This window comes from Myotis yumanensis, unplaced genomic scaffold (assembly GCF_028538775.1).
Source record: "Myotis yumanensis isolate MYYU_CA2020_CCGP unplaced genomic scaffold, mMyoYum1.0.hap1 SCAF_12, whole genome shotgun sequence".
Taxonomy (NCBI): Eukaryota; Metazoa; Chordata; class Mammalia; order Chiroptera; family Vespertilionidae; genus Myotis; species Myotis yumanensis.
Genome location: NW_027223763.1, coordinates 8,382,157 through 8,394,427, shown reverse-complemented (window position 1 = coordinate 8,394,427; position 12,271 = coordinate 8,382,157). Strand labels below are relative to the sequence as shown.

The 12,271-nt window shown below is 48.6% G+C and overlaps 1 protein-coding gene across 4 annotated transcripts in view; it reads right to left on the bottom strand.

Moving 5' to 3' along the window:
- DENND1A (DENN domain containing 1A) overlaps nucleotides 1-11,200 on the bottom strand; it is a 461,262-nt gene extending 450,062 nt beyond the window's left edge. For 2 of the 4 annotated variants that reach the window (XM_070430715.1, XM_070430714.1), the window contains exon 1: nucleotides 11,059-11,200. Coding sequence is in view for 2 of the 4 variants with exons in the window: in XM_070430712.1 (XP_070286813.1) it covers nucleotides 11,059-11,075 (17 nt within the window). In the remaining 2 variants the exon portion in view is untranslated. The remainder of the gene's footprint in view (nucleotides 1-11,058) is intronic. The other 2 variants (XM_070430712.1, XM_070430713.1) reach the window with 2 other exon arrangements.
- Between the last annotated feature and the right edge of the window lie 1,071 nt (nucleotides 11,201-12,271).

The following is a 12,271-nucleotide window of genomic DNA, read 5'->3' as shown; positions in this document are numbered from 1 at the left end:
CAAATAAATTCAGTAAAACATACAACAGATATACTGACATACTCATAGAGAGCAAGCAAAAAACTTTCTCTATGTCTTAAAACTATGAAAAGGAACACATGCATTCTTCTGACTTTTTTTAGCCCCTGGTTGTTCACACAAGTGTATACCATCCTCTCCAAGCAATATCAATAATAGCTACCATCTACTAAACAGTCACTTATCTGTTGAAGGCTACATATAAGATCACTTTTAATCCTCACAACAACCTTATAGGTGAATTAGCTTCCTCTCATAAATATTTTTTTAAAAAACTTCAGGAACTTATTAGAAATCAGGCGGGGATTCTGTGTAGTTCTGGGGACTCCAGCCTGAGCATCTCCAAGGCCATCCCCCCAGCTGCTCTCATACCTTGGAATACAAGAATTTTTGCTTGGAGTCAAACATCTTTCTCTAGATTGGTTTCCTTCCTCCTTTTGACTCATACAGCCCAGGCAAGATCAATGCAACCTTTCCTGTGGCTAAAGTGAGTTCAAGAGTTTATTATTTCTCCCTCTCTAAATCTAACATGAACAGATTTCCCCTCGGCAACTTGGCCCAGTCCACTTTAGGTCTTACTCACCTAACAAAGCACACACATTCACGATGGAGCCCTTAAAAGATTTCTTCCTTTCTCACTGCATACTAAAATGCCTCCTCCCAGCCATACTTTTTCACTTTTCCTTAGAGAAGCAAACACATTATATAACCAGTCCTCAGCTTCCAAACATCTATATAATAAAAGCCTAAGCAACCATTACGGCGGAACGACCAGAATGATTGGTCACTGTAATGCTCACTGACCACCAAGGGGAAGACGCTCATTGCAGGAGCTGCCCCTTGGTGGTCAGTGCACTCCCACAGGGGGAGCACCACTCAGCCATAAGCTGAGCGGTAAGGAGCAGCGAGCAGGCGGGTGGTAAGGAGCAAGGGGTCCCGGACTGCGAGAGGGATATCCGACTGCTGGCTTAGGCCCCAGGACATCCCCCAAGGGGTCCTGGACTATGAGAGGGCACAGGCTGGGCTGAGGGAACCCCCCGCTCCAGTACACGAATTTCATGCACCAGGCCTCTAGTTCATTTATAATATGACTTTGCTAACCTTGCCAAGTCATCTTTGATTCTCCTCTTGCACGTAATTTGTCACCAAGTCATGCAGTTCTACCTAAAATCTCCCTCAAATCCATCCTTTTTCTTTCAGCAACCAACACTTCACTTTGGACCTTGATCTTCTGCAGTATAGACTATAACACAATTAGTAAACCAGTGGTCTCCAATTTTTTTTCCATGCATTCCTTCCTATCAGTAAAACATTTGAACATACAATTGCTATACATATATTTATTTATAAATTGTAAGAATGTTTTACTATACTAATATAAGCACTGTAAAACACAAAAACAGAAATTTTGATGGTTAATATAAAAACAAATATAAATTCTACCATACTCTTTTCACACCTCGGTGGATCATCTTGCACAAGCCAAAGATATCAACTGTCCTAAAATACTGCTGCTAGAGTAAGCTTCCTAAGAACCCAAATCTGAACTCTATCCTTCAATGGCATCATGTCCCAGTGGCACAAGCCTACTTTTTCAACTTCACCTTCTATAATCTCACCCGCATATCCTGTATCTCAGTTATTCCTGTTACCTCCCTGTCTTTTGCACACATAGTTCCCTATGCCTGGGAAGTCCTTATTCTTGATAGCCACTGATTTATATATAACAGGATCTCTAAGAGAAAAATATATTCTAAATGCAATTAGCCAACTTACAAATAAACTTCTGGAATGTTAACATCTTTTTTAGAGGAACTTATATTTTGAACATGCCTTTTGTTACTTCCATTATTTGTCTCCTTTTCAAGTCCTAAATACTTAGAAGAATGGGTATGAATTCCAAAAAAAAAAGGAGAGGAGACCAACTTTGTTTTGTTCTCTTTGGTTTATTTTTCTTCCTTGTTTATCTTTCCATTTCCCCACAAAATCCTTTTAAGCAGGATGTTGCAAATCCAGATATTAGTTCCCCCTAGGGCCAGGAAAAAGGCTAAGCCTTTGCAACCCACAACCAGAATTCCAGCCAGGACCTTACAGATGGCCTAAATAAATCCTTTCCTACAGCAATACTTCAGGTTTTTCCCTTCCTTGTTTCACCCTTCCTATCTGCTGCACAAATCCCTCCACATTGACTACAATGGCTAAGATTAAATGATGGTGCTGCACCCAATACATTTTCCAAAAACATCATGAATATTCAACTGACTAACTCTGACAACTAATACGGGGGAGCTCAGCCTCCAACAAGACTTTTGTACTGTCTTTGTATTGTCTCTGATGGGGAGTGGGACGAGAGCACTATGGTGGAGAGAGAAAAGAGAAGAGGCATTAGAGCAGTGGTTCTCAACCTTCCTAATGCCGCCACCCTTTAATACAGTTCCTCATGTTGTGGTGACCCCCAATTTCATTGTTACAAATTGAACACAATTAAAGCATAGTGATTAATCACAAAAACAATATGTAATTATATATGTGTTTTCCGATGGTCTTAGGGGACCCCTGTGAAAGGGCCATTCGACCTCCGAGGGGTCACGACCCACAGGTTGAGAACCACTGCATTAGAGGGAGAAGCCCGCTAAGGGAAGTCACATTTCAACTTCTAGTCTTATCCCACAGTAAGGGCGATAGGTCAACTGTGCTACGCAACTGGCCTCAAGAAGCAAGCAAGCCTGTGGTGCATGTTGGTTATGGGATCCTTTAACAAGCATTCCAAAAAAAAAAAAAGACTGGCAGAGCTATCCTAAGAAGTCAAGCCTGCTGCTCTGTACCAGAGATGGGCTTATCCCCACTTCCAAGTCATTCCACTATTCTTCCTCTGGAAATCCTTCCTCCCTTCTCCAAATCTCACCTTCCTTTCGGTTCAAGTTCCAACTTCTTCTGAGAAAACTATCTCTGTCTACTTTGCTCTTTCGTTTTCTACACAACTCACTGGACCAACTACAATGAGATACCACTTTACACAAAATGGTGCACTTGCTTTGGAAAACAGTTTAATAGTTCCTTAAATAGAGTTACCATATGATCCAGCAATACCGTTCTATGTTCATAACATCTATATATATAAAACCCTAATATGCAAATAGACTGAACAGCGGAACCGAACAACTGCTCGCTATGATGCGCGCTGACCACCAGGGGACGCGTGCAGAACATGGTGGACATTGGCAGCAGGTGGCAAAGTGCAGAACATGGTGGGCATCAGCCACAGCAGGATGGTGGAGCAGGTGAACAGGGGCGCCAGACGAAGGTGGGGCACCAGTCGCTGTCATTAGGCAAGCCTCTGATGGATACTGAAAATTCTTTGCTCCCGCATGCCGCAGTCCCACCAGGCGCTCGCACCTGCTGCCGGCGCCGGCCCCACTCGCACCCACTGCCAGCACTGGAGCCGCCACTCACAACTGCTGCCCGCGGCTGCACTGGCTCTGATTGCCCCTCAGGGCTTCTCCACCTCCCCCTGCTCCTAAGGGGCGATTGGGGCAGCAGCCATTGCTCACATCCATGGATAGTGCCAGCCCCAATCACTCCACGCCTTCAGTGGGTGCGAGCGGGGCCAGTGCCATCAGTGCGTAGGAGCAACAGTGGCAGGAGCGGGACTGCCAGCAGACGGGACTGGGGGATGCAGCAGGAGGGGCTGGGTAGGGGTGCAGAGGAGGGCTGAGACCTGCCCCCGTGCCTACCACAGCCTTGAAGCCCACAGTTTAAGGTGCACAAATTCGTGCACTTGGTCCCTAGTTATTCATAAGTGAAAACAACCCAAATTCCTAACAACAAATAAATGAATGAGGGAATAAAATGTGGTTTGTCAATACAATGAAATATTACTAAGCAATAAAAATAAAATGTTCATATGTTATAATATGGATAACATTTGGAACCATTATGTTACATGAAAGACAAAGGATTATATATTGTACGAGAGGCCTGGTGCACGAATTTGTGCACCAGTGGAGTCCCTCAACCTGTCCTGCACCCTGCAATCTAGGACCCTTCAGGGGATGTCGGATAGCCAGTTTTGGCCCAATTCCCGCAGGCCCGATCCAGACAGGAGGGAACCCGATCCTGGGCGTTGAGCATCTGTTCCCTAGTGGTCAGTGCACGTCATAGCGTCCAATCAACCAGTCGTTCGGTCAATCAGTCACTTAGGCTTTTATATGTATAGATGATTCCATTTAAAAGAAATACCAAGGATAGACAAATCTATAAAAAAAAAAATAGACAAATCTACAGCAACTACAAATAGTGATTGCCTAGAGCTGAGAGGGTTTGGAGGGGAAGGGGGAGCAACAGACAGTTAATGGGTATGGGGCTTCTTCCTGGGGTGATAAAAATGTTCTGGAATTAGACAGTGGTGATCAATCACATTTTTGTGAGCATACTAAAAACCATTTACTGATCCTATATCATAAAAGGCCAGCCACCATAAGTGTAACAACCAGAACGACCAGAGACCAGAACCACCACAGCCCCTCGCTGAGCTGGCCACGCCCCCAAGCAAGCAGTTAAGGACGATCAGGCAGGGAGGCAGACCAACGGTTAGGGGTGATCAGGTAGGCAGGCAAGTGGTTAGGGGCAATCAGGTAGGCAGACGGCCCCTTGCTGGGCTGGCTCTGCCCCCAAGCAAGCAGTTAGGGGCAATCAGGCAGGCAGGTAGAGTGGTTAGGGGTGATCAGGCAGGCAGACCAGCGGTTAGGGGTGATCAGGTAGGCAGGCGAGTGGTTAGGGGCAATCAGGTAGGCAGGCGAGCGGTTACAGGTGACCAGGTAGGCAGACAGCCCCTTTCAGGGCTGGCCCGCCCCCCAGCAAAGAAAGAGGCCCAGGTCACCAGCGGCGACTCTGTGGCAGGTATGGGGCCGGCCAACGATCACCCCACGCCTGTCGCCTGCAGAGGGAGGCCACCAGTGGCAGGGTAGGGGGGGGCAGCGCTGCACAGATGGCAAGCAGTGGCAGTGGCGGGGGTGGGGCCAGCGGCCTGCAGCCGGGGGAAGGAAAGCCCCAATAGGCCCTGATCTCAGGCCAGGCCTAGGGACCTTATCTGACGAGTTCCAGATTGTGAGAGGGTGCAGGCTGGGCTGAGGGACCCCGCCAAGTGCATGAATTTTCATGTACCAGGCCTCTAGTACACTATAAAAGAATAAATTTTATGCCCTGGCCAGTGTGGCTCAGTGATTAGAGTGTCGGCCCAGACACCAAAGCATTATAGGTTCAATTCCCAAAGGCATATACCTGGTTTGCAGGTTCAATCTCCAGCCCAGGTCGGGGAGCGTGGAGGAGACAACCAATCACATTGATGTTTCTCTTTCTCTCTCTCTCTCTCTCTCCCCGCCCCCCTTCCACTCTCTCTAAAAATCAATGGAAAAAATATCCTTGGTGAGGATTAACCAAAAAAAGAATAAATGTTATAATATGTGACTTATAACTTAATAAAGTTGTTTTCAGATGACCACGGCCTACAAGTCCCTGCTCAGGCCCCAGTTTCTCTCTCTGACCTTAACCTCGAATATCTCTACCATCAGTCACTTCCCAAACCCCTTGGTTTTCTATCCGTTCCTGAAATACGGCTAGGGTTTTCTTACCTCCAGGCCTTTGCATATTCTCTACTCTCTGCCTGGAATAAAAAGTCTTTTCAAGTCTCTTTACATGACCAATGACTTCTCATCCTTTGTGTCTCAGCTCAAATATCATCTCCACTGTAAGCCTTCCCTCTCTATCTAAAATAGGACAGCGGCTCCTATCATTCTCTCAGAATTTTGTTTCCTTTGTAGCACACCCACATAGCTTTACGTGAATTGATTTTGGTTTTTTTATGTCAGGTCCACCAGACTGTAAGCTCCAACAAGAGTAGGAATGAGTATGTATTACTATTCACCATTACAATTCCCAATGTCTAACACTATCCCTAGCATTTAAGTGCCTAATAAAATGGTAATTAGTATTTTCATTTCCCTAATGTGCCATTCCTGTATTGAGATGACTATGACTGCTGCCATCACAACCATCACCACCACTGCCCCCCCACCACCACTCTTACCCCTTTCATATCCTTACTCATCTCCCCTGTCTCAACTAAAACAGTATCTTCTTGATGAAGCCTTCCTTTCTTGAGCCCTCCTTGGAAAACAGTCTCTCCTCCACTTATTCACTTAGTCATCACTGGCTGCAACTCCACCATAAAAAAGATCTTTTTGCCCTGGCTGGTTTGGCTCACTGGATGGAACATCAGCCTGCAGACTGAAGGGTCCCCGGTTCAATTCCAGTCAAGAGCGCATGCCTGGGTACGGGCTCAATCCCCAGTGGGGGGCGTGCAGGAGGCAGCAGATCAGTGGTTCTCTCTCACCATTGGTGTTTTTCTCTCTCTCCCTCTCCCTTACTCTCTGAAATCAATAAAAATGTATTTTAAAAAATGATCTTTTTGTATTATACTTAGGGTTATTTTTTTTTTTTTTGGTGGGGTGGGGGCCTGCAGGGAGTTGGTTTTGTTTCACATTTCTGTCTTACTACTACTTTGGGAAGCCTTAACTCGAAGGAAAATCTCTTCATTTCTATGCCCTAGTGCACTATCAGGCACATAATATAATAGTACCAGTTGTGATAACTATAATGACTAACATTTATTGAGTGTTTAATATGTGTTTGACACTCTTCTTAGTTCTATAATGAGTGAATGAATAAATGGATAAATTTCTTGGTCACCAACCTCAAAGTGGTCAGTCTGACAGGGACAGAAGACAGGTATACAGGCTAATGCAGAATAAACACACCCCAAGGCCAAATCAGCTGCCTTATCCTGTCCTCTATGCCTTCACATCTTTGAGTATGCTTTTCTCCGAGTCCATAAATGTCAGGTTTCTTCAAACTCACTTAGAATACTTCCTTCGATTACTTACAATCCACTTCCTGCCTTTGGTGCCTGGAAACAATTTCTAGGATGTTACCACAAGCAGTATTAAGCTGCCACACCGTTTCCTGCTGTGTGTCTGCATTATCAGTTAAATTGCTTCATATTAACCACATTCCAGTCCACTGGGATCACTCAAACACCAACTAAGATTTAAACATAGCTGTCGAAGATACTAGTCACCACTGCCCCTTTTATCCTTTAAGTATCTGCTCAGGTTTAAAGCTTAGGAGCTTTCCAGGGTACTACCTGCATAACTGGTGACCTTTTCTTTCCTTTGTCAAGTAAGTGTTTGGTGTGAGGCAAGACAATGTTCCTCTAAATAAAGTGAACATGAACTAAACTCTTTAGAAAACATAAGGAACTATCTGCCTAGACCAGGGCAAGTTGGCTTAAAAACTTATAAAACTCTTCCTCCTCAAGAGTTCAAGTAGCAAATTGTTCTTTTAACTCTATATAAACTAAAATAGTATCTTAATTCAGATCCTAACATATTCTTAAATGCATTCCATAAACTCTTCCTAAACAATCTGTGTGTCAGGTACTGGGTTTGACACAGAGAACTCAAAGACAAATAAGAGAGTCCCTACCCTCAAAAAGTTCATGTCAGGCTGAGTATGGAAGACAGACAAGGAACTGGATTTAGTGCTATGACACAAGGGGCCACTGAAACAGATGAGCCCCTGGCCTAGGCTGGGGAGGATGCACAGATGAGGAGCCACTGGCCTAGGCTGGGGAGGAAGATGCACAGATGAGGAGCCACTGGCCTAGGCTGGGGAGGATGCACAGATCAGATAAGGGCCACCTGGCCTAGGCTGGGGAGGGGGATGCACAGATCAGGGGCATCTGGCCTAAGCTGGGGAGGGGGATGCATAGATGAGGGGCACCTGGCCTAGGCTGGGGAGGGGGATGCACAGATCAGGGGCACCTGGCCTAGGCTGGGGAGGGGGATGCACAGATCAGGGGCACCTGGCCTAGGCTGGGGAGGGGGATGCACAGATAAAGGGCACCTGGCGAAAGCTGAGGTGGGGGCAGGGGGACTGGCACCAGGGCAGGCTTCCAGGAGATAGTATCTGATCTTAGGCCTATAAACTCCCATTCTCTCATTTTAAAAATGTGGCTCATAGTACTTACATCACTGGACAGTTGTGAGGATTTGATGAAATGGTTCACATAAAGCATTACCACCATGTCTGACACAGAGATTGTACTCAACCAGCCTTAGCTTGAAAGGAAAGTCTGATCAGGCACTAAATCTCAATACCTATGCCTAGCAACTCAACTGATCATACAGCAGACACCAGCTTCACAATTACACGATTATTGTTTTTAATAGCTTTTATTTTTTACTGAGAGAATGTTAAGTCCTGCCCTGCATGTTAACAGTCTAATTCCTTGATCATCAAAACTTTCTTCTCCATTATCTGAAACGTCCAGTTCTCTGACATTTCTGGTATAAAATATACTAGTTTTCTTGGTTTTTTGATAGAGAAAGTGTAAAAGAAAACTAACAATTACTGAACTTTTAATATGGACCCTGCAGTCATGGTGATACTATAGTTACTGTTCATAATGACCCTGCAACAACAGTTTTCCCCATTTTATCCTCGGGGTGAATAAGGAACTTCGTAGTTAATAGACAAAAGAACTGGAATTTGAATCCAAATCTGATTCTACGTATCAGCCAGACTGGGCCACATAGCATCAGAGATTGCAAAAGAAAACACAGGCAGCCATGGTGCTCTCCTGCTTGGAGGGACCACAGTGTACTCTCTGCCTCCTGCTCCCCCACCCCCAGGACTGTCCTACACAATGGAGCCTGCACACAGATTTCACCTCAGACAGGTGAACCCCTTAAGCTACGTGTCTTCTTTCCTATCAGCATGGAATGGTCAGCAGCAACCAAAGCTACGTCCTCCAACAAGTAGGGCTGCACCTAAGCAGGTTTCCTGGCCACCATTCCTACCTGCAGGCAGAAGTTGCATACTCAACAGTCACCGTAAATCACAAGTACTTATCGTAATCTCTCTTCATATTCTCTTTCAGTCTCACCACAAGTAAAGTTAATATATTGCCCAAGTTTGTATCACAAAGCAGTCTAGTTTCAACATCAAGGCTAGTCTTTATACTAATTTACTACATTAGTAAGTTCTCTTGCCCAAGTGCTCAGAGTGATGGGTTCCCAAAACGCACTTGAGATATGTATCTGTTAACCTGCAATGTTCACACGCAAGACAGAGACCCAAAGCCCAGTCATCTCAACTCCTGCTTGTTGGGCTTTCTCTACCTGCCTCGCATCAGACCGGTGTCTGAACTTCTGCGTCACAAGAAGGGTAAGCATCCTCACAAGCATGCTCTGCAGCTCTAAGGTGGCTTTTGGAAAGTGTTCCTCAGTGCTACTGAAATCCAAGTTTAAAACTCCTCCTTGGAAGCAGGAGCTACACGTGGAGTGCCTCTTTAATCCCAATACTTCAACAACTGTGTCTTTTCACCTCCCAAGCCTCGAGAGCAGTGGTTCTCAACCTTCCTAATGCCACGACCCTTTCATACAGTTCCTCATGTTGTGGTGACCCCCAACCATAAAATTATTTTCATTCCTACTTCATTACTGTAATGTTGCTACTGTTATGAATCGTCATGTAAATATCTGATATGCTATGTGTTTTCCGATGATCTTAGGCGACCCCTGTGAAAGGGTCGTTGGACCCCCAAAGGGGTCGCGACCCACAGGTTGAGAACCGCTGCTCTCGAGCTCTTCTATGGGGCACGCCTCTACATTTGTCCCCTCGTTTCCACAAAAACGAAGAACAGTGTTCTCGTCCAACTCTTCCATTTTCATTATGAACAGACTCTGCTAGCTCCATGGAGCAAAGGTCTCGGGGCTGTGGCAGCAAGTATGAGACGCAGTCTGTGGCTGGAAGCCTGGGCCCCGGGGGACTACACGGCTGAACAAAAGTCACACTGCATGGACAGCGAGGGGACAAGGATGCAACTTTGGCATAATTACTAGATTTTGCCCCGAAAGCCCTTCCCCTTTCAAACTTCCCCTGGCACAATTCTCACAGTGCTGAAATAAACACATTCCACGGGCTTGCCTGTAAGCAGGTTTCAAGTGTCCCGTGAAAGCTGTTTTCAGGAAGAACCTATGCTGTCAACTTTGTTGTCAAGTGCCCTCAAACCAGCCTGTTACTCAGGAGGAGTGAACATTTGTTAGTCATTAGAGATAAGGCATCTCGCGCTCTGGAGCTGGGGAAGGGAGAGGCCGAACGAGGACCTGGCTCGGAGGGGAGATAGAGCCCAACACCACACACCCAAACCGGCCTGTGCGAGAGTCCGTACTTCCCCAAGTCAGCTTCCAGCCCCGAAGGAGAGAAACAAGGTTCCGATGGGTTCTGAAGTTCGACGCAGCAACCATCCTGCCCCCGGGGGAACCGAGCCCCGGCGGGGACGCCAGGTGGAGGGACCAGCGGAGCAGCGCGCCCCATTGGCTCCCAGAGCCGGCCCCGCAATGGCCAGGTGCTCCGCTCCACACGGTGGGGACGAGCACAGGTAAGAGGGGAACCAGGAGGGAGACGAGGGCCTGCACCCCCGAGTGTCCAGACCTCAGGCCCCTGAGTGGCCCCCTCCCTCCGAGACCCTCACCGACTTCTGTGCCGCCCCCCCACACCCCCCGCAGGCCTTCGGCACCGGCCGCTACCTCTGTCTCAGGGGCGCCCCAAACACACCCATTCGGGGAGTTGCTTCCGGACCTTCCTCGCCCTCCCCCCAACAGTGGTGAGACCATTGGCAGAGGCTCTCCGTGACCCCGGAGGGCAGGCCATCTGGTCATCTCAGCGGCTCCTGCCCCAAGAGGAGCAGGGGACACCTGACCACCGGCGCCCTGCCACCCCACGCGCTCCCCACCCCACCCCCGCGCCTCCCTCAATCGCCATGGCAACCGTCCCCCTACCCGCGTGACGCCGGCACGCGGGGCGTCCCTGGGGACCCGGCAACAAGTCCCCCGCGCGACCCACGGCCTTCAGCCCTGGCCCGGCCTCGCCGCCCCGCGCCCGGCCCAGCCCCGCCCCGCCCGGCCCGGCCGCACTCACTTGATCCTGGAGCCCATGGTCCCCGGGCCTCCTCATGGGCCCGCGGGCCGCTCGGCGCTGCGCTGCCTGCCCGCCCGCCCGTGGCCGACCGGCCTCCCTCCGGCGCTCTCCCCGCCCCTTCCTCCCTTCCCTCAGGCAGGGCCCGCCCGCTCGCGGCTCGCTCCCTCGCCGCCGCCGCCGCGCCTCCCGGGGTTAATGTTCCAGCTCCAGCCCCGCGAACGCCACGGTCCCCGGCGCGCGTGCCCGGCGCGCGCCGCCCCCGCCGCCCCTCACACCGCCGCCCCCTCCTTCCCGCGCCGCCGCCGCCCGCAGGGGCTGCCGGGAAGTGTAGTCCGCTCCCGGGAGGTGGGGCCGCCTGAGGGTGGGTGGGGACCGCACTTCCGCCCACTGACTCTCAGGGCTTGTCTATCAGACCTCCCTGGCACAGGCCCTTGCAGAGCTCCATGCCGCTGATCTCCTATCGAAAACGCTACCTGCAACCCCCTTGGGAAGACCCCCCCCCACCCCATAGAGACCCCACGCTCCCCTGAAGAAACCCTCGCCCATTCCTCTCTTACGGAGTTCTCCCACCAGAAGCTCTGGAGTAGAGATATCTGTCTCCCACTCAGGCCTCCATGAAAACACAAGTTTTCCCTTAGATAATCCCTTACCTTCCAGTAAGTTCCTTAAGGGAGCCACAGGCTCTCTTTTCTATCACACCATCCACTTCCCTCCCCAACATGGTCCTTGATGGTGGCCCCTTCCTCACCCTTTAGCCAGTGGTTCTCAACCTTCCTAATGCTGCAACCCTTTAATACGGTTCCTCATGTTGTGGTGACCCCCAACCATAAAATTATTTTTGTTGCTACTTCATAACTGTAATTTTGCTACTGTTATGAATCATAATGTAAATATCTGATATGCAGGATGTATTTTCATTGTTCAAGACCCACAGGTTGAGAACGGCTGCTAGACCTTGAAGGAGACCTCACATACCCATAGGAAAGCCACCTGGGGATTCATAGGACCTATTTAGTGGTTCTGTTCTGCCTTACCCTTGAGGGCTTTAGTCTCCCTTTATCAGACATTTCAGGGGCTCCTATACAGAAAACTCATGTCATCATAACAGTCCCTGATAAAGATTAGCTCAATGCAAAATGAAGGTATTTAAGAGTGAAGATCACCAACCGGCTACCTACTCCTGCTTCCCCTTGGGGCTCACTTTCATGAGCAC